The 23362-nt window shown below is 40.3% G+C and overlaps 2 protein-coding genes across 6 annotated transcripts in view; one reads left to right on the top strand and one right to left on the bottom strand.

The window, feature by feature from the left end:
• The window catches only part of LOC129732508 (protein sickie-like), a 477819-nt gene that overhangs the window by 345414 nt on the left and 109043 nt on the right, over positions 1–23362 (bottom strand). The gene's annotated exons all lie outside the window — the stretch shown is intronic.
• LOC129732509 (MAGE-like protein 2) lies at positions 19755–20434 on the top strand. Its single transcript, XM_055693446.1, has 2 exons — positions 19755–19809; positions 19875–20434. The coding sequence occupies exons 1-2, from the start codon at positions 19804–19806 to the stop codon at positions 20397–20399; spliced, it is 531 nt and encodes a 176-aa protein (XP_055549421.1). The 5' UTR covers positions 19755–19803; the 3' UTR covers positions 20400–20434.

The raw sequence follows: 23362 nt of genomic DNA, 5'->3' as shown, positions 1-23362 counted from the left end.
TCTTTGACACCCAAAGCACAGTCGGCGACGTCGACTGCGACGCCAACCATCAAAACAAACACTTCACTCGGTGCATAAGAACGCGTCGCGAAAATCTACCTACGCTTCAGGTTTTGCGGTTTTATTTATTTTTTCGCTTGCCACTTAACTGAATTTTGGGTGTCTCATGCTAATTAGATCACTCGAGCATCACGTGTGCGCAACCCGATCTTCGGCGCCGTTGCTTAAAATGACACAAACTTAGAACGAACAACAAAGACCGTGCGCTTGTTTTCTTTACTTAACCCGATCCCGTGCAAACGTTGTGCAACCGTGAAGCACAGATCAGAACGCGTGCTTGTTTGGTTTAGTACTGACCTAGTAGTAGACGACGGATGCCGTCTTCTATGCGCACGATTCGCATGCTAACACGGTTGGCTTTCGGACGGACGACGACGGACGGATGGATCTCCAAAATGTACGCGTGCGCACCACGCGTCTGTCGTATGCTGCAGCTCTGCCATAGCCTGCTATGCTCGATCGGGATAGAAAGTGTGAGCATCAGAAGACTACTAGACACAGAGAGCTAGGTTTGCGCATGCACCACTCTTAACCAGAAACGGCTCAGCGACTAGCCGTGACGGAGGCAGAACTGGACGCTCGGGATATCCCATGATTCTATGCTGTGATGAGGGTGATATTCACCGAAACTGGGAAATATTACGTAACATCTACCTGTCGATGTGAGTTAGGTTACTGCTGAACTCTTACACAAAACTGAAATGCGTTTTCAGCAATAATTTTTGAAACGAAAGTTGTAATGATTATTTCGGACTTCTATCTCCATGAAAAATGTGACAGTTATATGCATATCATCTGCAATGAACACGAAGCAATCGTAAAAATTGAGGCGATCATGGGAGCATCATCTAAAACAAAGTTTATATTAAACTAGCTAACCCCTCAAATTTTATCCTGCCCATTTTTGTCTTCTTATTGAATTGTTTCAAACATTGAAGGCATGAGAATTCTAAATTAGTTCCACATTCTTCCAAAGATTGACCTTGTGATCTGTTTATAATCATGGCAAATGCTTGGTGTATCGAATATTGGATATGTTTAAACTCAAAAGCCAAATATTTTAAAATGATTGGTTTTAACGGAATGAGAACAACCTCTCTTTCAAATAAAAAATATCGTTGCTTGTTTACGTCCAACCTTGTCTCATTACATAATTTTATTTTCAAGAATTTCGTTTGAAATGATAAAATTTGAATCACCGACTTAATTTTGCTCGCGGCCAGATTGTACGTGCACTTAACGGTTTCGCCACAAAAGGCAGAAGCACGAAAGGCAGAATCATGAAAGGCAGATTCCTATGACCGTACACACAAGGCAGAATATTTCAAAAATCGGAAATATGAAAGGCAGAATTCCGAAGGGCACGAAAGGCAGAATCATTGGAAGCAGAACCTGACTCACGATAGCCAAATGCGTGATGGCAAATTGGTGCGAATCCTGGTTACGGTACCAAAGCTGCTACTCTACATCTTGTTATTTATTATTTTTTGGTAACCAGACTTAATGACTAGTCGCAAGCAATGACCAGTTGTAGCGGGAGATGAAAATCAAGCCTAATTATTAGATCCAAAACGCACGAACTGATTTGGCTTAGGTCTTCAAGACTTTCTCGTCGTTGCGGAGAGTAAAATTTCGGCGTTAGGTATAACTTACACTAGTCTCAACGGCTTTTTGGGTATAATTAACATAAAACAATTCATGCAGCGAAGACGCATAATCGAAGGCAAGGAACCGAAGCGGCACGAGACCGCCGTGGTTTCCACAGTCAGAGCCAGCCGCCAACCCGCCGTCGGGAGCGGCGGCCTCTCGCATACGAATGACTGATTTGCCGGATTTTTAGGATTATTCAAACAGGTTTTCTCTAAGGGAAAGAAAGTAAGGCCGAAAGAGCGGTAGCGAGTAAGGACAACATACGCTTGGACAAGAGTCGGCCAAAGGCCGCGAGTGTGTGTTATTGAGGGGAAAAAAGCTGACAAAATGTTAGTAAAGTACATAACCAAAATCGAATCTGCCATTTTGTGATTCTGTCGTTCGTACTCTTTTTGATTCTGACTTATGAAAAATTCTGCCTTTCGTAATTCTGCTTCTCGTGATTCTGCCTCTCGTGAGTCCGCATTTTGATTTTCTGCCTGTCGTAGGAGATCCTTAACTTAACCACTAACAACAATATCGCACGCTTAGCCTTGGGGCTAATAGCGGTCTCGATCAACTAGATTAGTTGAGAGATTTCGTTATCGATATTGTTTTTTGGCACATTTTGCATGTGTAGGAAAAGTACAACGATACACCGTGCCCCAATGCTGAGTCGAGAAAATTTCCAGCTCGAAAAGATCCTCGACTCGATCGGGAATTGAACCCGATATCACAACCGTGTGGGAGAGCTAGCCGATCGACATCGCTAACCACAGAGCCACGGGGACCACTAACTTAACCACTAAACAAATCACATAACCTATTATTTAAATAATTACTCTATGCAAATGATTTAGTGGCCCCAAAAGAATTCAAAATGGTGTCTAGGGTCGATTTTTGGCTTCTGGGCATAATCCCGATTACGGAAATACTCATAATAAGTAGTATTTGGCCATTCTGGGCTGTTATCCATGAGCCAGAAGTTGCAACCTTGGTTTAAGAATGTTACCATCGCAAAAACATATCTTACGTGCTAGAATCTTTAAACTCCAATTTTGATTCCATCGCTCTATGACTGTCGAGTTAAGCGGAAATTTGTGTTTTAGGTATATGAATGGGAGATTCTACCTTCCAGTGGTGGGAGGTAGGGTAAATAGACCTATAGTAGACCCTTTTTCTATAGTGGACCACCCACCAGATTAACTCAAATTATGCGAAAACTTGAGGAATTTTTAGAAAACTTCTATCGCGAAACATCTTATCCAGCCAATCGGCAAAAGAATCACGAAAAACGTTTATAAATTCTGATACATGTTCAGATAAATTGAGTCAATCTGACGAGTGGTTCACTCCCAGTCCCAATTTGGCTCCATTTGTTTGAAGAGATCTCCAGCATAAGCAGAGATTTGTGTTTCGTCTGTATAACAGCCCTCCCTTCCAAAAGGGAAATGGATCTTAAACCTTTTTCGGCCCCAAAAACCCCTATATAACGTAAAATAACCTCTGATGGACCACTTACTTCAGTGGACCACCCTGACGAAAAACTGTTAATTCTCTTGATATGTCTATACTGGAATACTCCTCGTGATTTTGATGCGGATTGGCTGGATAAAATGTTTCCAGATGGAAATTTTCTGGTAACTTCTTGAGTTTTCGCATTCATTGAGTTAATGATCGGTGATCCTCTGGAGGGTGTGGTTTATCCAAGGTAGTTTTACCCCATGCATTTTCACGCTTATCGGATTAGGATTTTACATTTGTTTTCCATTTTTTAGTTACTTTGTTTATGCTACCTTTTTAATTTTCTGTTTTTTTTTGTTTCTACTTAATTCCACTCTTCCTTTATTTTTGTTGTGTTTTTCTGTTTTATTTTATTCCTCTTTTAATGACTTTTTTTACTTTTTTGCGCTTTTGTGTTGTGTTGTTAGTCTTGCGCATAATCAGCATGCAACACTTCAAGAGAGGTTCTCGTTGCTTCCGATCCCACTCACTAGAGTATTCTCCATTTAAGCTATTTCGCTTTCTTCCTTGCTCGCATTCGCATTTGCCGAAATCATTTGCACACACTTGCGTCTACTCTCCTACTCGCATCCAGCAATGGAAAAAAATTACTCCCAGTGATTTTGAATATATATGAAGCAAGCCTAAGGCCTGAAATATGCCGAACGCCAACGCGAGCGATCGGGCGGGACTTTTGCCGTAGGTTAATGATTGGCCGTAAATAGAGCTGTTCATTTACGTACGGCAAGAATCTCGCCCGATCACTAGCGTTAGCATTCAGCATGTTTCAGGCCTTAGATACTTTGACATCGTCGTCAGTATGCCAGAGTATAAGAAAGTATCGGTGATGGTGCACTCTCTTTGCTTTCCTTTTTACGATATATTTCTTATCATTAGTGTACACCACAATACATGGTTATCAATGCAAGGATGAAAATTATCACTCACGCACATTTTTTCGCAAGCCGAAAGCTCATTTGATATGCACATTTTTGAACAATTTCGTATGACGAATTTGAAGTTCTCAAGTAGTACTACAACATTGTCGAAGAGAGTACACTAAAGTCGCTTTTTACGCGGGGGATACGTGCCGCGTAAAAAAAACCGCGTAAATTCCGAAATCCGCGTGAAAAAAACCATCGTTAATTTTGCATTCCGAGTGAAGGGGAACCGAAATCCGGGCAAATTCCGGAATCCGCGTAAATTCCGGAATCCGCGTAAAATAAAACCGCGTAAATTCTGGAATCCGCGTAAAAAAAACCGCGTAAATTCCGGAATCCGCGTAAAACAAAACGCGTAAATTCCGGAACCCGCGTAAAAAAACCGCGTTAAAACACCGCGTAAAAAGCGACCTTAGTGTATTACTCGTACTCAAACACCAGAGCCGTGAGAGCAGATTTAAGAAATTTATCGCGATAATTTACTAGAATGTTCTCTCATAGCTCCGGTGTTTGAGTACGAGTAAAACTCTCTTCGGCAATGTTGTAGTACTACCTGAGAACTTCGAATTCGTTATACATAGTTGTTCAGAAATGTGCTTATTGAATGAGCTACGGGCTTACGAAAAAAATGAACGCGAGTGATAATCTTCATCCTTGTCTCAATGTGCACAACTCGGTATATGATGTCCCATGTCGCCCCATGTTACACAAAGCGAATAGATCGTGTTATATTCGTACTCATTTGAATGAATCAGATTTGTTGTCCGAAAAAGAAAAAAAAAGACAGTGTGTGCTCTTCTACTCTCGCTAAACTCAACCGCTGCCAAAGTAGTCCCTTCCGCCACACTTTTCCTCCCACCGCACCACACCTCTGCCGCTACTCAGGCGACATGATTTTGTTCTGTTGCTATCCTTTCTTCCCCTAACGATATGGAGAGACAAACACAACGGGCGAATCACTTCTCAGAGCTGATGTAGTCTAATCATGTGTCTGCTTTCTTCCAGAAACCTATACACTATATCATAATTTCATTATGGGCTGAGAGGATTCAAGTTTAGGCGCGGTATGTAACTCGTCAGGATCTGTGCAGATCGAGATTTAAGACGATTGCATCACATTCGTCTCATTTCCATCACTGCTCGCGTCTAATTACCAACTCGCGAACGACCAACCGAAGACAATTGTTTCAAGATGCATTGCGATGATAAGGCAATCCACGGCTTGTACGGTTGTTATTGTTGTTGTTTTCCAAGCTGCAAAATCGAAACCCAACCAAAAACGAAACAAACTGAAATTAGTTGATTGCAACTGTCTCATGGATTACCTTATTGAGGAGGGACAGAAAAATATTTCGAATAGGATACCGGACTGCTTCGGCAACGGTTTGCTTCGGCTTACCAAGGAAGTCCAATATGCTACACGTTCCAGTATACGATACTTCACAGATTCTTCGCCCCATTCTCGGCTGTCGGCGTACGAAGCGAAAGAAAGCATTTTGGTTTTAGAGCACATTATTTCAAGCACTCCTAGTCGAGCAATATTAGTCGAGTACTCCTGCTCGCAAGCAGGAACTCGCGTGCATTTTTACAGTCGCTAGGTAGCAAGACAAAAGAGTTTTTGAGTGCCGGTGCACGTTAGCTGCTGCTCCGGCGAGTGTGTGAAGAATAAAGACTGAAAAGTAGGTATCTCGAAAGCGTGTGTGCAAAAGACTCGGTATGCGTAGTATAGGGTAAATTATCCTGTAGGTCCACCATTTACTTCATAAACCTATAGTGGACCACCCGTCAGATTACATTGGAATTTACAAATGATCGGGATGCAGATTGGCTGGATAAGATGTTTCCAGATGAAAGCTTTCTTAAAATCCCTCGAATTTTTGCATAAATTGTGTTAATCTAGCGGGTGGGAATATCCTTTAGAAGAAAAATAACAACGCCCAAAATTGTAATTGCATTGGGGGATCAGAATGTGAAAATATGTGATAAAGTTAGGGATTTAGGAATAATCTTAGATTCCAAACTTAATTTCATCGACCACTATAACACTATCATACACAAGGCAAACAACATGTTAGGGTTTATCAAACGCTTCTGCTACAATTTTCAAGACCCGTACGCTATCAAAACTTTGTATATTGCCTATGTGAGGTCAATACTGGAATACTGTAGCATTGTGTGGTCTCCTCGTCCTGGCGTACATGAAGAAAGAATAGAATCAGTACAAAAACAATTTCTACTATATGCTCTTCGTAAGCTAGGTTGGACCGCACATCGTCTTCCGTCATGTTGATTGACATTCAAACATTAAAAGAACGGCGAGAGTACGCGATGGCTTCATTTGTAAACGATATCGTTTCGCAGAACGTTGACTCAGCAGTACTACTTTCTAAATTGAACTTTTATGCACCCATTCGACAACTTCGACACCGTAGTTTATTTGCTCTTAACCATCATCGTACGGAATACGCAAAAAATGGACCTATAAATAGTATGATGAATTCTTATAATCAACACTGCGAAGCCATTGACTTTACGATGTCCCGGTATAAACTGAAACAGTATTTCAAGTCCTTGAGGCTGAGGACACAAAATTAATTTGTTTTATGTTCGTGTATAGTTTAGAAATTATTGTAACCAGTCTACATATATGATTGCCGAAATAAATAAATAAATAAATAGATAGTACAGGAAAGAGGACCGCTATAGGTTAATTAACTCTCGTTATCTTTTTCTTTGTCTCGTTCTCAGGCAGAAAGGGGGAGAAAGGTTTTTGCTTCTCATCATTTTTTCAGAGCTTCAACATCTTTTCTTTTTTTCCAACTGGGTTATTTTATCAATCTCTTTAATATTTTAGTTATTAGTTTGCGGTCCCGTAACATATGATTATGTATTAAAGTTTATCCGGTCCTATTTTTTTTAATTTTGAGTCTACGAACTTTTTTCGCAAATTTACTTTTTTCATTTTCTTCCTGCTATCATTTTTGTTCATATATATTTTCTTTTTGTTTTTTAGTTTACCTTTTTGATTTTGATTCATAATTTTTTCATATTTACTCATTTTATTTTCGTGTTTTTTCGTGTGTTGTAGTCATTTAATATGATACACTCTCTTGTTTTCTGACTTCCCGTTTTTCTCAATTTTGTATATATTCTTCATTTTCATGATTCTCTGATTTCTCATTTTGTAAGGTTTGCTGTATTTATTTGCTTTAATATATCTGTTTAATTTGTTCCTCTATTTTTGTTTTTATTTTTACTTTTACTGTTTATCTATGTTTTTGTTTACATGTTTTTTTTGCTGTCCTGTTCTACTGTTTTGATCCTTTTTTTTCTGTTTCTTGGTTTTAGGACTATATAAGAATCAATGATAATTTCTGTTAGTGTATTTTCTTTCCTTCTTATCTTTTGCTTGTATCATTGCTTTTATGGTATGGTAATTTTCAAGTCTTTGAGGGGTCATTCACATTCCATAAAACAGTAGTGTTTCTTTTATTATTTAATTTTTTTTTAGTTATTTCGTTTATTTTACATTTAATTTTCTGGTTTTTTGTTTCTATTCAATTCTTTCCCTGACCTTTCATTTTTGTTTTTTTTCCTGTTCTCTAGAGTTCTTTCATACCCCTTTTAACATCTCTTTCATCTATTTTGTTTTACTGTTTTTTTAGCTCATTCTCTAATATAGTTTACAATTTTTGTTACTAAGAATTTCATCATCCTTTTGCTTCTCTGCTTTTTTATCATACTTCTCAATGTTTCAGTTTAAGTTTTGCGGTCTCGTAACTACTGGTTATGTTTCGAAATTTTTCTGATCTTTCGTTTTCTGAATTTATGAGATTTTTTTTCATATTCACTCGTTTTATATTCTTTCCGCTATCATTTTTAAATTCATTCATATAAGTTTTTTTTTGTTAGTTTACCTGTTTTATTTTGATTTGTACTTTTTTCGGATTTAATTATTTAATTTTCGTGCATTGTAGTTAGCTCATAAATCATATTCTCATGTTCTCTGACTTTCGTTTTTCTCACTGTTGTGTATATTTTCTATTTTCTCAGTTCTCTGTTTTCTTATTTCATACGGTTTGCAGTATTTCTTTGCTTGAATATTTCTGTTTAATTTGTTTCCCTATAATATTTTAGTTGGTTTTTGTTTCTCTCTATATTTTTGTTTCCATGTTTTTTATATTGTTGTGTTCTTCTTTTTGATACTCTGTATTTTTTGTATGTAAGTTTTTTTCTGTTTTTGTTTTTTTTTTTGGCAGTCCTCTATGAAATATTTGATAATTTTCTGTATTGTATCCTGTATTCTTTAGTGTATTGTAGCTGCCTTGGTTTTTCTTGATTCCGAATATATTTTTTTCCGTTTCTTGACTTTTATTATTTTTCACTATTAACACACTACCAAGAATCTATATTTGTAAATTTCACTTTTTTTGAGTGTTTATTTTTCAGTTAGTCAAATCATTTGTTTTGTAGATTTTTTCCAATACATTTTGTTTTATTTACTATTAGTTTATATTGCAATCCGCCTAAAATATTTTTTTTATTTCCTAGTGTTCTTCCTTGTTTTTTTTTTAATTACTTTTTCTAATGTTTGTTTAACTGTTTTTCGGTTTCAATTTTCATTTTATTTTTCTTCGTTGTATTTCAGTTATTTGGGCTACCTTCTCCAACACTAGGTTTTCAGCCTCATGATGTCGATCTTACAGTTTAAAGTTTCTCAGTCGTTATTTTCGATTGAACTGCTTTGTGAATTCCACAAAATTATTATTATTCCAAATTTCCACTCTTCCTCTACTTTGATTTTCATTAGTTTGACACTTGATTCGTTGAATAGTTCCAGTTTTTTGTGTTTGATTTTGTAACTTTGGCTTATCCGTTGTTTTTTTACCTGTTTTATATCCCTTCGCTTTATGGTTTTGTCCTCCCTCTTTGATCTTATGCTCTCTCCTTTTATTCCCTCTATTGAAAGTATTGAAAGTATTTCGTTCAAATAGTTTTATTTGATAGTTTTATTATTTTATTGATTTTTTGGTGCTATTCATTGTTCCATATTTTCCATTTTTTACTTTTGCGTGTACTGTTTCTGCTTTTATTGCGTATCTGATTTCCCATATTATTTATTATTTTTAATTATTCAGCTTTATCTCTTGTATTTCCTCTAGAATTTTGTATTTTTCTCTTTAGTTCTGTTGTCTCATTCTGTTTGGGGTAAATGGTAATTTTTGTGGTTATTCGTTAATATGTTTATTTGTGCTCTTTAGCGATATTTTTTCTCTATTTTTTTCTGTTCTCTGGTTTTCAAATTTTTTACTCTACCGCTCCAATTTTTTTTTATTTATCAATTTAATGAACTTATCAATTTTTAAGGTTTCTGAATTTTCATGATTAATTATTGCGTTTTCCAGCTTCGAAGTTTTTTTATATTCAATTCTGATTTCAACACGAAAACATATTTATAATTCACCGTTGTTTTGTTTTTGCTCTCTATATATTTTTAATGTTGCTCTTCATTTATTTATTTATTTTCCTTCGGTTTGTTATAGTTTTTATTTTTATTTCTTGTTATTGTTTATTTGTAATTCATTTTCCTTGTTTAATTTTCAAAGTAGCTTTTACAAAACTTTTCTGTTTTCCGTTTTTTGTTTGTTGTGATTATTGTTTCTATTTTGTTTATTATCAGTTAGAAGGGTTTTCTATTTTGACTTTTTTGCTTGTCTGTTTCTTCATTTATTGTTTTTATATGTTTTTCTGTTTTTGTTATTGTTTTTTTTTTCATTTTTTTCCAAGGGAACGTTGCAAGTGGATTTTTTTTTTGCTGCAAAAGATTTCTCTAGTTTTGTAACTATAGTATGGAGCTCAGTTACTTGGTTGGTCCTATGATCAGCCTAATGGAGCTGGAGGCAAGGAGAATTGTGTAGAACGATTCGAAATTGTTGGGTAATACAGTAATTTGTGGTCGTGAAGCTGGAAAATTACTGTGCAGGCCCTAAATGTTGCCAAAATAAAATTTCAAGTATAATTAAATCAGGGTAGAGAACATATTTGAAGCAGCTTTAGGAGCCGCCTGTGTATTGAGAAGAAATACTCGAAATCTGTTAGGTGAAATACAAACATAAGTAAATCAATTTTTTTTTTTTCTTCACATAACATTTATTTGACACGGCACAAATACAATTTAATGTTTAACGGCGCCAATTATATCTGATGACTTAAAAACTAAAGCAAATTTTTTATCCTCGCTGCCGACTACGAGCTGAAATTAAGTCTAACTTAAAACTAGCATGGGATTTCCAATCAGTGTTTTGTTGTTCAATGGTCGTCTGATAATCGTCGAATGGCATGTATGGATTCGTTCTGCTGAGCCACGATGTCGTGAGTTGGGACAGAGGCTCGTAGTCCTTGGGTCCTGGTTCTGTTGTGCGGGGTCTGGTTGCTGGTTTTGTGCTTAAGGTTCAAACGTGTTCTTGTCGTTTTGTTGGGTGTAGACGGAGGGGAACGGGACTAGACTGGGGCGTGGATGGATTTCAGGAAAACGTATATAAGGGACATGTAGGATAGGTCACGGCTCGCCAAGACATCACGAACAGGAACAGCCGGCTGTCTACCCTCGGCCTGCAGGGAAGCTATTAATTTAGACCTGGCGTCACGGTGTACAGGGCATGACCAAACCACATGCTCTATGTCGTGATAACCTTCACCACAGGCACAGATACCACTTTCCCCGAGCCCAACACGACGGAGGAGCGCGTCAAATCTATAGTGATTGGACATAAGCCGGGACATCACGCAAATGAAATCCCGACCTACATCCAACCCCTTGAACCACGGGTTCGTCGATACTTTGGGGATTATGGAATGTAACCACCTTCCCAATTCCCCTCTGGTCCAAGCATTTTGCCAACTGATGATCGTATTCTGACGTACAAGTGCGAAAAATTCATTAAAGGCAATTGGTCTTTCATAAATATCACCGTTTGTTGCGCCCACCTTAGCCAAAGAGTCCGCTTTCTCATTACCCGGTATCGAGCAGTGAGAAGGGACCCACGCTAAGGTAATCTGAGTAGATTTTTCGGATAAAGCACTCAGATGTTCCCGTATTTTCCCCAGGAAATACGGAGAGTGCTTAACATCTTTCATCGATCGGAGAGCCTCAATGGAACTGAGACTGTCCGTAAAGATGAAATAATGGTCCGTGGGCATTTTTTCGATAATCCCTAGGGTGTACTGAATTGCAGCTAATTCTGCGACGTAAACAGAAGCAGGATTATCGAGCTTATGGGAGACGGTTAAATTGTTATTGAAGATACCGAAGCCAGTGGACCCATCAAGAAGTGATCCGTCAGTGTAGTACATATTGTCGCAGTTGATGTTTCGATATTTATTGGAAAAAATTTTAGGGATCTGCTGCACGCGTAAATGATCCGGGATTCCACGAGTTTCTTCTATCATGGATGTATCGAAAAACACAGTAGAATCAGAAGTATTTGATAAGTCGACACGATTTGGAATATTCGAAGAAGGGTTAATATTTTGGGACATGTGATTGAAATACAATGTCATAAAACGGGTTTGAGAATTAAGTTCGATTAACCTTTCAAAATTTTCAATCACGGGACGGTTCAAGACCTCACATTTGATTAGAATACGAGAAGACAGGCTCCAGAAGCGGTTTTTCAATGGTAGTACTCCAGCTAAAACCTCCAAACTCATCGTATGGGTCGACTGCATGCAACCTAAGGCGATACGCAAACAACGATATTGTATTCGCTCCAGTTTGATCAAATGTGTGTTTGCTGCGGAGCGGAAGCAGAAACACCCGTATTCAATAACAGACAATATCGTTGTTTGGTAAAGCCTTATAAGGTCTCCTGGATGGGCTCCCCACCATTGTCCGGTTATTGTACGAAGAAAATTCACTCTTTGTTGACATTTTTTCATCAGATACCTCACGTGACAACCCCAGGTGCCTTTAGAGTCGAACCAGACACCAAGATATTTGTGTACCAAAACCTGAGAAATCGTTTTACCCATTAATTGTGTTTGAAGCTGAGCAGGTTCATGCTTCCTAGAAAAAACTACTATCTCAGTCTTCTCCGGAGAGAATTCGATACCTAGCTGTAAAGCCCAAGCAGACAAATTGTCCAAGGTATCTTGCAATGGTCCTTGCAAATCGGCAGCTTTGGCTCCTGTAACAGAGATTACACTGTCGTCTGCAAGTTGTCTTATCGTGCATGAATTTGCCAGACATTCGTCGATGTCATTTACATAAAAGTTGTAAAGAAGGGGGCTTAAACATGAGCCCTGGGGAAGACCCATGTAGCTAATGCGAAAAGTTGCTAAATCGCCATGCGTAAAATGCATGTGCTTTTCGGACAACAAGTTGTGCAAAAAATTGTTCAAAATTGGAGAAAATCCTTGTCGGTGAAGTTTACCCGAAAGAATGTCAATAGAAACGGAATCAAAAGCCCCCTTAATGTCCAAGAACGCAGACGCCATTTGTTCTTTACGAGCATACGCCAGCTGAATATCTGTTGAAAGCAACGCAAGACAATCATTCGTCCCTTTGGCACGGCGGAAGCCAAATTGAGTTTCTGATAGTAGACCATTTGATTCGACCCAGTGGTCTAAACGACGGAGTATAATTTTTTCCATCAATTTCCGGATACAGGATAGCATTGCAATCGGCCTATAAGAGTTGTGATTAGAAGCTGGTTTCCCTGGTTTTTGGATGGCGATCACCTTCACTTGCCTCCAATCCTGCGGTACAATGTTTTGCTCCAGGAACTTATTGAACAAGTTCAACAAGCGCCTCTTGGCATTGCCGGGTAGATTCTTCAACAAGTTGAATTTGATTCTATCTAATCCAGGCGCGTTATTGTTACAGGACAGGAGGGCAATTGAAAGTTCTGCCATCGTAAAAGGTGATTCTATCGCGTCGTGGCCCGGAGACGCATCGCGAACAATATTTTGCTCAGGAACAGAGTCCGGACATACTTTCCTGGCAAAATCAAATATCCACCTACTTGAAGACTCCTCGCTTTCGTTGACCGTTGCGCGATTCCGCATTCTTCGGGCTGTGTTCCAAAGAGTGCTCATCGATGTCTCCCTCGACGTCTCGTTCACGAACCGACGCCAATATCCACGTTTCTTTGCTTTAGCCAAGCTTTTAAGCTTGGTATCAAGCTCCGAATACCGTAAATAGTCGCCAGGTATACCTCCCGTCTGGTAGGCCTTAAACGAGTCGGATCTTTGCGTGTAGACATCGGAGCACTCTTGGTCCCACCACGGAGTGGGAGGCCGTTCTTTGATCGTTACGCCGGGATATTTCTTCGTTTGGGCTTGCAACGCGGCGTCGAGAATCAAGCCCGCGAGGAGGTTGTATTCTTCAAGTGGTGAATGATGTTGAATCGACTCGACCGCTTTTGAAATCATTTCCTCGTATAACTTCCAATCGACATTTCGTGTGAGGTCATACGGAATGTCAATTGGTCGCATGCGAGTTGACCCGTTAGTAATTGAAATAAGAATAGGCAGATGGTCGCTACCGTGAGGATCGAGGATTACCTTCCATGTGCAATCCAACCGTAGCGACGTCGAACATAAGGATAGATCCAAAGCGCTTGGGCGCGCTGGAGGTTTCGGGATACGTGTCATTTCACCGTTGTTTAAAATAGTCATGTCGAAGTCATCGCAAAGGTTATAGATTAAAGAGGAGCGGTTATCATTGTATGGGGAACCCCAAGCCACGCCATGAGAGTTGAAGTCTCCCAAAATCAAACGTGGCGAGGGAAGAAGTTCTATTAAATCAAAGAGCAGCCGTTGCCCAACCTGTGCTCTGGGGGGAATATATATTGAGGCAATACAAAGCTCTTTACCTTGTATTGTCATTTGACATGCGACAACTTCGATGCCTGGAATCGAGGGGAGGTTAATACGATAGAAAGAATAGCACTTTTTAATCCCTAAAAGTACTCCTCCATATGGGGTGTCTCGATCAAGGCGAATAATATTAAAATCATGGAAGTTGAGATCAATATTTGAAGTAAGCCAAGTTTCACAAAGGGAAAATGCATCGCATTTGTTTTTATTTATCAAAACTTTAAACGAATCAATTTTTGGTAAAATACTTCTACAATTCCACTGTAAGACAGAGATAGAATCCTTCATATACGCAGTTGAATTAGGCATCGAAGGATACAATCGCTGCAAGGAGAGGCCATTGGGCAGTCAACTGCTTCAAAAATGATCTAACTGTTGGGAGGAATGCTGTAAGAAAAATTTTAATTGGATCGGGTACATTGAAAGTTTCAAAAATCCAGTCCACAATGTCAGAAAATTTCACTAATCCAGAGTTTGTTTCATCAACTGGGAGTGTAAAAGGAGCAACTGGGGTTTTAGATGTTCCTGGCAGTGCTGGGAACTCCTTCTGGGACTTTAAATTTGCCAGCCCAGGAGGAGTTTGCTTCGGTTTTTCCGCAGCACTGTTTGGTTTGTTTGTAACCTTCATTTCACTTTGAGAAATCTTAGGACCTTTTCTGGGAAGTTTAGGAGAGGAAACACTTTTCCTCTTTCTAGACTCCCCAGGATTGGCGTAAGATGCTCCCGCTGGTGAATCGTCAGAATCGGTTTCCTCAGAGGGCAACAGATCGAAGGGGTTCGAAGTAACGGGAGAAGTGGTAACGGTCTTCTTCAGCATGTCAGCGTAGGAACGCTTTGAACGCTCTTTGAGAGACCGTTTTATTTTATCCCTGCGCTGCATGTACACCGCACATGTCGAGAGCTCATGCAGATTTTCTCCGCAGTGAATACACTTTTCAGCGTTAACACTGCAAGAATCTTCCGCATGAGACTCCCCACACTTGCCACAACGTGCCTTATTGCAGCAGTAGGCGGCTGTATGGCCTAACTGCTTGCAATTCAGGCAGTTCATGACGCGGGGCACGTAGAGCCTCACAGGGAGACGAACCCGGTGGATCGAGACGTGGCTTGGTAGTGCAGACCCGGCGAACGTAACTCGAAACGAGTCTGACGGAGTGTATACTGTTTTGCCACCGATGATCGATGCTGACCGCAATTGCTTGCAGTCGAGCACCTTTACTTCGGGACACGTTTTGTTCTTAAAGCACCCTTTGGCACTTTGTAGTATACACTCGACGGACAGACTCGAATCGGTTATGACACCGTCGATCTCCACGTCTCGTGCGGGTATGTAAACGCGCTACTCGCGTGTGAAGAGCTCAGAGCAAGCTATATCGTTGGCCTCTTTCAGGTTACCAACCACGACACGGAGCTTGTTAGGCCGGACCTTGGAAATTTCGGTCACGCCCTTGTACTCCTTCGTCAGGTCTTTAGAAATCTGCAAGAGGTTCAACTTTTTCGATTTCGGTCCTGCCTTTGGCCGAAAATAAACAGTATAGCTGCCCTGGGCTCCGTCTGGGTAAAGCCTGGGGCGAGGGGGGACTGAAGAATGAACAGGGGAGGGGGTAACAGAAGGGTCAGGGTCAGAGGGGTTCGGGGATGGTGGCGCGGGAGGCGAGGGATCTACATCCATCTTAAGTCTAGCGCACTAGCGCTGACAAGAACACGTACCTTTTTATTTCTCCCTTCCAGTAAGGTTGGTTGTCCGATCGTTCGAAGTAGCAGCCGTTACAGCCAGCAGCACCAATACAGCAGCACCAAACAGCCACCAGCAGCGAGCCAGGTGTGAGATCACTCCACACAGCGATACGACTCGCTGACACTGATGGCTTCTTCTTTTTCCTCGTTTGTGTCTCGTCCACTGCTGTAGCACAATCCAGCCAGCAGCCAAATCGGCTTACGCACCAGCTGGCAGTCACGATGCGAAACAGTTGCACAAAGGAACGACCTTGAACCCGGATTTATTTCACTCGACCAGGCAAACAATGCCAACACTTGTTCACACGTCTTTTGTTTTATACTCTATCGGACCGATCACCAAACACGTCCAGTACTGATGCGTGTTCGGCACAGAATGACTCTCATAATGAAGTAAATCAATTTGTTCTCCATCTTTTTCTTTGTCAGCATTTGTTTTCTGATTCTTAAACCGGTTTAGCAAACTTTAACAATAATTAATTGAAGTTGTCTATTGAGGGACACTATTCCAATCTCCTCGAACCTTACTTACCTTACCAGTCAGCTCCAGGCCGTTCGAAGAAGTCGTCTTCATTCAACTCGGTCCATGGCTGCAGCTCGCCAGCCATGTCGTCTGCGGAGGCCCCGCAGGTCGTCTTCCACTTGATCGAGCCACCTTGCCCGCTGTGCGCCCCGTCGCCTTGTTCCAGTCGGGTTGTTAACAAGAACCATTTTCACCGGGTTGTCATCCGACATCCTAACGACATGCCCAGCCCACCGTAGTCTCCCGATTTTCGCCGTTTGAACGATGAGTGGTCCTCCCAGCAGCTGATACAACTCGTGGTTCATCCGCCTCCGCCATGATCCATCTTCCATCTGCACTCCACCACAGATGGTACGCAACACCTTTCGTTCTAAGACCCCAAGGGCGCGTTGGTCCTCCACGAGCATAGTCCAGGTTTCGTGGCCGTAGAGGACTACTGGTCTGATCAGTGTTTTGTAGATGGTTAACTTCGTGCGGCGGCGGATTTTATTCGAGCGGAGCGTCCTCCGGAGTCCAAAGTAGGCACGATTTCCTGTCATAAGGCGTCGACGAATTTCTCTGCTGGTGTCATTGTCAGCAGTCACCAGTGAGCCCAGGTACACGAACTCGTCTACCACCTCGATTCCATCACCGCTAATATGAATTCGTGGCGGGAGGTTGACACTGTCTTCTCTGGAACCTCTTCCTCTCATGTACTTGGTCTTGCGTTTATGGCCAGTCCAATCCGTCCGGCTTCAGCCTTCAGTCTGATGTACGTCTCCGTCATCTTTTCAAAGGTTCTTGCTACAATATCAATGTCATCGGCGACGCCAAAGAGCTGAACAGACCTTCTAAAAATCGTGCCAAATCTCCCCGAACCTATTTTAATTATTTCTTCAGCACCCAACAGCCCCTGAATAGCTGCAATTTTGGTTGACTTTGATGATTTTTCAAAAAATTATCTGTGTTGAACGGTATTTTATGTATTCGCAAGACATCAGAATCAGAGTTTCCATTCTCATCATTGGAATTGTCGATAGTAATCAAAATTCGAAGTTTGAGGCCCGTTTATTTCGACTGATTAAAATAGGCGCCACTGCTTAAGCCGTTCCTTACCCAATATACTTTGTTTTTATTCACATTCGCTGATGAACAATTCTGCAAACAGTGTTAAACCTAGAAACATTTACGATGCACCAAGGCTCTGGAAAAAAATCCTCAAATGTTATCACACTGTTAAAAGTAATCAGGCTCATAGTATTCTTTCGGTGACGTTTTGATTTGGTCGCAGTTGAAATTGAGCCTTTTGTTTTACACTTTATATCCCACGGCAATTCGAGTTTCAGAGCTTTGCAACTCAATTTTCAACACCCTTCTTCTATAAACTACCATACTAATACCATAGCACACAATTATATTAAACAACATACTTCCTGATTGATTTCCAGGTCGATGATCTCAGGAAGCTCTTAGAAAATCACTCCAATGTATTCAATCAAGTAAAAGCTCTCATATTGCTGGCAGGGTGAAACCCTCAATAACAGAATAATAAATACCATCAATTTCAGATCATTTATACTACAAGGACAAAAAAACGAAATCACAATGCATCGCAACTACCGCTATCATAGCATCCCATTTGCATAACCTGCTGCAGCGTTATCGCGGCACTCAATCTGCCCAAAAATCGTTATCAAATAAATTGCCTCCGGTGAATCCGGCTGGCAGATTGCAGCTTGGCGAAATGACGTGCAACTCCTGATATTGACACCGACGATCCAAAGGGTCTTGCCACCACCATTCAGACCCAGACAGACCACCCTTCCCCGAAAAATACCCCCACCGATAGAGAGAAATGGCCAGACAACATCATTCACTCTCTCGAGGGCTCTATTCTTCGCCCCAGCAGTCTTTGTTCTTCGATTCACTCGGCTACTGAACTGACCACATCATAATTAACGTTTTGGCCTCGACCAGTTTCCAGCCGGTCCCCCCGGTTCGCGGATTCACCCGGAATGAAAATATTTTGCATAATGGATGTCATTTTTTTTTCGCTACTCCAGGAATCTTTTCACCGGACGCCAATCTGGTCGTGGATGATGGTGGGATGCTTTCCACCCGAGTTAGTCAAAGGCTGGCTGGCTGCTGGTGTGCAGTAATTTTCAAATTACAATTTATTCATGTTTTCCAACGGTGAACATTAATTAATGCTGCTCAAATTACCGTTCGAACCGGATAGTGCTTTTAAATTAACGGTTTTGGACAAATTTTATGGCCCACGTAAAAGCTGAAATTGGCTCGTGATGGCGAGATGCTGCTTGGCTTTGGAATATTTGTTTATCAATTTATCAATCAATTGCACCCGCTGGCTGTTCGAGCTGATCCTTTGGTTGTTTTTTTTTTTTTGCTTTTCAAACAAATCAGATAACCGAGTGCGCTTGGACTGCAGGAAGAGTGAGGGACTGTAAATGACGACCTGCCTATGGGATTTTAAACAAATTAACTCTGCTTTAATTGATGTTTTTTTTTATTTGTTTTTGTCGGGACTATTCTGTCTTTATAATAATTTAAAAAAACTACGATATTTGATTAGTAAAATAAAAAAAATCCTTAATTTATAGCGCAATCAATATAGTCATTTCGATTAATTCCATGTAAACCCATCCATCGCTCCCTGTTGACAGGGACGAAAAGTTCTTCCAATTTCGACACCCTCGCACGGTGGTGTCTGTCTAATTCGGAAGCGCTGCTAAGTTGGCATAATTTTCCCTTCCCGACCGGATCATTCTCTTTAAGCCAGCGGATAATCGGAAATAAAACATGTGTCTTTTTGTTGTTTCCCGCTCTACTTTTCCCCTTCGGCTGCCTAAAAATGCACACCGATCAAATCATTACCATCCAGGAGCGAGTTCCATCTGTGCGCCACGTTCTTCACGGTGGTCACGTGCCGTCAATATACATTGCTTAACGTTGCCTTTTCCGGGGATAATGGTGGCTTTTGATGGGCTGGATGCTGTGTGCAGGATTTCAAATTAAGGTTGTTTTTTTATCACTCACTTTTGGACGCGGATTTATTTTATTTAAAATGCCTAAGACGAAGGGAAAGTGTGCTGGATTGATGTATGACCCTTCAGCTATGCTACTGGTGGCAGGTAGTACCGGAACGGCACGTGCCCTCCGGGGGGTGTGAGTGAAAAACGCTTCTATTTTGCAATGATACAGATGATGTTAGGATCCCTTAAAAAGGGAACTAATCCACATAAAAAGAATCAAAACCAGCTGTTGTTGCAGCCAATTAATGTCCACATAAGTCAATGTTCAGCTAGTATTGAGTAAGGCGAAGGAAATGCTGCGTTTATGATGACCTCTAACTAATACATCGCGGTCGCGGATTGCACAATTTTTGGGTGCTCGTTCGAGACCGATTACGTTCGAAGTGAACGTTTTTCTCCGCGTATAAAAGCTTAGGTCAGACAAGCGTTTCAATATCATTCGCTTGCGATCAATCCACCGGCAGAGACTACAATTCAACTCAGATCGGCAGTATCAACCATGAAGGTAAGAGAGGTCTTAATTAGTGATCCAAAATAATATCAATATTACTAATTCAATTTTATATCTAGGCGTTCATAGTGTTGTCCATGGCTCTGGCCGTCGTTTCCTGCGCGGCAGTCGACGAATCTTCCAAAAAGGAGAAACGTGGCCTCTGGGAAGTTGGACATGAACACGATGGTTACGATTACGATAGCCACCATCACGACAGTCATCACGAGGTCAAGCACGTGTCTACGACCATCACCAAGAAAATCCCAGTTCCGTATCCAGTGGAGGTCGAGAAACACGTTCCAGTCCCAGTTGAGGTCCCATATCCCGTTCATGTCGAAAAGAAGGTCCCAGTCTACGTAGAAAAGAACGTTCCAGTCTACGTGGAGAAGAAGGTCCCAGTCCACGTTGACCGTCCCGTCCCATACCCAGTGGAAGTGAAAGTTCCAGTCGTCCACAAGGAGTACGTCGAGGTCCCGAAACCATACGCAGTTCATGTTGATAAGCCCGTTCCCTACTACGTCGAAAAGCCGGTGTACGTCGAGAAGCATGTTCCAGTAACCGTGCACATCAAGGAGCACAAAAAGCACTGGGGTCTGTTCTAGAAAAATTTAAATCACATTCAAATTAGTCAAATATACGCATCAAAATATTACAGAACATAATTTTATGATGTATCACAAAACTCATCTGTTTGTTCAACAAACACAAACCATATAAAATCGAATTAAAATCCCGCCAAATGTGAGGCAATAACTAGATTAAAACCACTCTCCCTTTCAATAACAAAAAATACCATAACCCACTTACAAGTGGGATGATGTTTTCACGCGTCAGTGAGAATTTTTATTAAAAAATAAATTAAACAAATAAATCATGTCATTAATAATATCCTTTAGCCGTAGTTTGACCCTAAATTTGCCTTCGAGCAAATCGGTTACAATTTGACACGCAAATAACGAACGTACCGAAGAAGCAGTGGTAGCATGTTTGTAATTACGGGGAAAAACGGAATTCTAGTGTAGAATTCTAATCAGCCATGGTTCTCCCCCTACGACATTGATGCTCATTTCAGTGCACCATAATGCAGAGTTCCATTTCCGAACATTCATTGGGTGACTTTTGCCAGGGTGGCTCCCTCCAGTTTAATTTCTTTTTTCAAACTGTGTGTGTGGTGATTTTTTCTCTCGCCTGAGTCAACAGAACCGGATCAAATTTCCTCGAATTTACACTGCACTCCTGGCTTCCGTCTCCAGGCGGCAATAATTGAAATGACTTTTCATTGCTTACCAGCGACGGTTTACCCCTCGGTCGTCATGTGCAACTTGATTTCGAGCGCACACACTTGCTTCACCCGTGTACGGCTGTAGCAAATACCTTCACGAGTTCGGAAACAATCGTGTCCCAAATCCCAACGGTCGGCAGACGGCGAACGCATCAAGCAAGGGATTTGGGTAATGCAATTCCCACAAGTACGACCGAGGGTTCCGTTTCGCATGCAGTTTCTTGGAAGGGCGAAGAAAAATCGCATAATTCCAGTATCGCACTCGCAATTGCTCGATGGAATTTCCATAATCTTAATTACATGCCACAGCAGAAGCCAAATGGTGTTCGCAATTTATCCCGCTCTCGTGTGGAGAGGGGTAAAAGAGCGAATATGAGCACAATTTTACAAGGCAGCCCTCACCGAATGAGGATTGACATATTGTGCCGCTGGCTATGGCTGGCCGATGCTTTCAGGGTAAAATGTTGGATGAAGAAACCACGCACGCTTTATCTGACACCCCGACGGACCGACGACGGCTTCGGGCGATATTATACCGTGATCGGAGTAAAAGTCATCTAGATTAGCAGTGCGGTTTGGTATAAATTTAATGCCTGAGGGAATTTGGATTTTGCAATAAATTTCGAAATCTGAAAAGAAGCAATTTAAGAATAGATATATATTTTGCTAATATCACATCCAGAGCATTGCAAAAAATTTTTAGCCGAAATTACATCACGAGAAAATATTTAGCGTTGGCACGAAATTGGCGTTCTTAACCCTGGATCACTCCAAATCATCTTTAGAGAAATGACACAAGGCTGAATCCGGCCAGAAGAGCATAGGACCTTTGTGTATTGTGTCTTACGAAAATTGCTCGCCAAACTATGTATTTTTGGCATACATCGACATTTACTTCATTCGAGCGTGCTCAGGAACATCAAACATATAATGAGTGATAAAAAAACTGCTGGAAATCTGCTTCCCGTTTATCTCCTCATCCGTAACGAGACAATGTGGTTTCATCAACATATGAATGTAGATTACTCCCAAAAAAAAAATCGATGTTGAAAAAGTCAAGGTGCTCAGCCCTAAATTGAAAGATAATGTTATTTATAGCATTTTTTAGAACAATTCGACTTTAAAAAAATTGTTTTCAAGTTTTTTAAGCTACAAACCCACTCTCTTGCACTTTTTTAAATTCTTTCGATTCCTACATTTTCCCATATATTTTTTAATTTTATGTAGGGTTGTTTTTGAATATTTTGCATGGTTCAGTTCAGCATTGCATTTAGTTTTTTAACTCCCAGAGGTCATTAAACATCACAGAAAAATTAATTTTTCTAATAATTTTTAGATAAAACCTTTCAAAGCACGAACAAAAAAATTTTTTGATCAAGAACTGAAATTTTCATTGCAAAGCGGGACTTACGACAAAAATTTACATAAAAAAAGATACTTGATATCTTATCGGGGAGCTGAGATATTGGCATTTTTATATGTGATGAAAAACTATTCATTTTAACATATATGTTTAATAACTGTTTTATTTTGCGAGATAAAAAATAACAATGTTGAAAAAACAAATGCGTTTTTGGATGGCTGATAACTTATTAGAAGGTTCTAAAATTCGGAAAAATCTGCAAAAAAAGTAGAAGAAGTAAAGTAGAACGTAAATTGTGATTTTTAGTGCCTTCTAATAAAAAACTCAATGTTGCTCGTAATATGTGAGAGATAGAAACATAATGTCTTGGGTAAAGTTTCTTGTTTTGATATAACCTAAAACTTTGTTGAAGACACCTTGCGTCTATCTTATTCTGATTAAAAAGTAGTTATTTAATCTCACTCATTGGTGGATTGATCACCCATCTTTCTACATTTAAAGATGCATTTTTGAATATCCTGAAACTTTTCCGAACATACCTTTTGGTTATAATCAACATTTGAATCACTATTTGAGAAATTATTTGCACAAACGGCAAAATAAAACACTGTGGAATGGAGATATTGAGCTATAGTGGCATTTTTAACAAAATCCATAGTTTTCCATCACATGTAAAAACGCCAATACCTCAGCCCCCTGAAAGGATATCAAGAATCTTTTTTCACATAAATTTTCGTCTTAAATCCCGCTAAGCAGTAAAAAATTTAGTTCGTGATCAAAAAATTTTTTATATGTGTTTTGAAGGGTTTTATCTAAAATTATGAGTAAAATTCACTTTTTGTGATGTTCAATGGGCTTTGTGAGTCAAATAATTGAATGCGATGCTGAACCAAACCATGCAGAATATCCAAAAACAATCC

The sequence above is a fragment of the Wyeomyia smithii genome, chromosome 3 (genome assembly GCF_029784165.1).
Source record: "Wyeomyia smithii strain HCP4-BCI-WySm-NY-G18 chromosome 3, ASM2978416v1, whole genome shotgun sequence".
NCBI classification, from domain to species: domain Eukaryota; kingdom Metazoa; phylum Arthropoda; class Insecta; order Diptera; family Culicidae; genus Wyeomyia; species Wyeomyia smithii.
The sequence above is the reverse complement of the archived record's forward strand: the minus strand, read 5'-3'. Positions and strand labels throughout refer to the sequence as shown.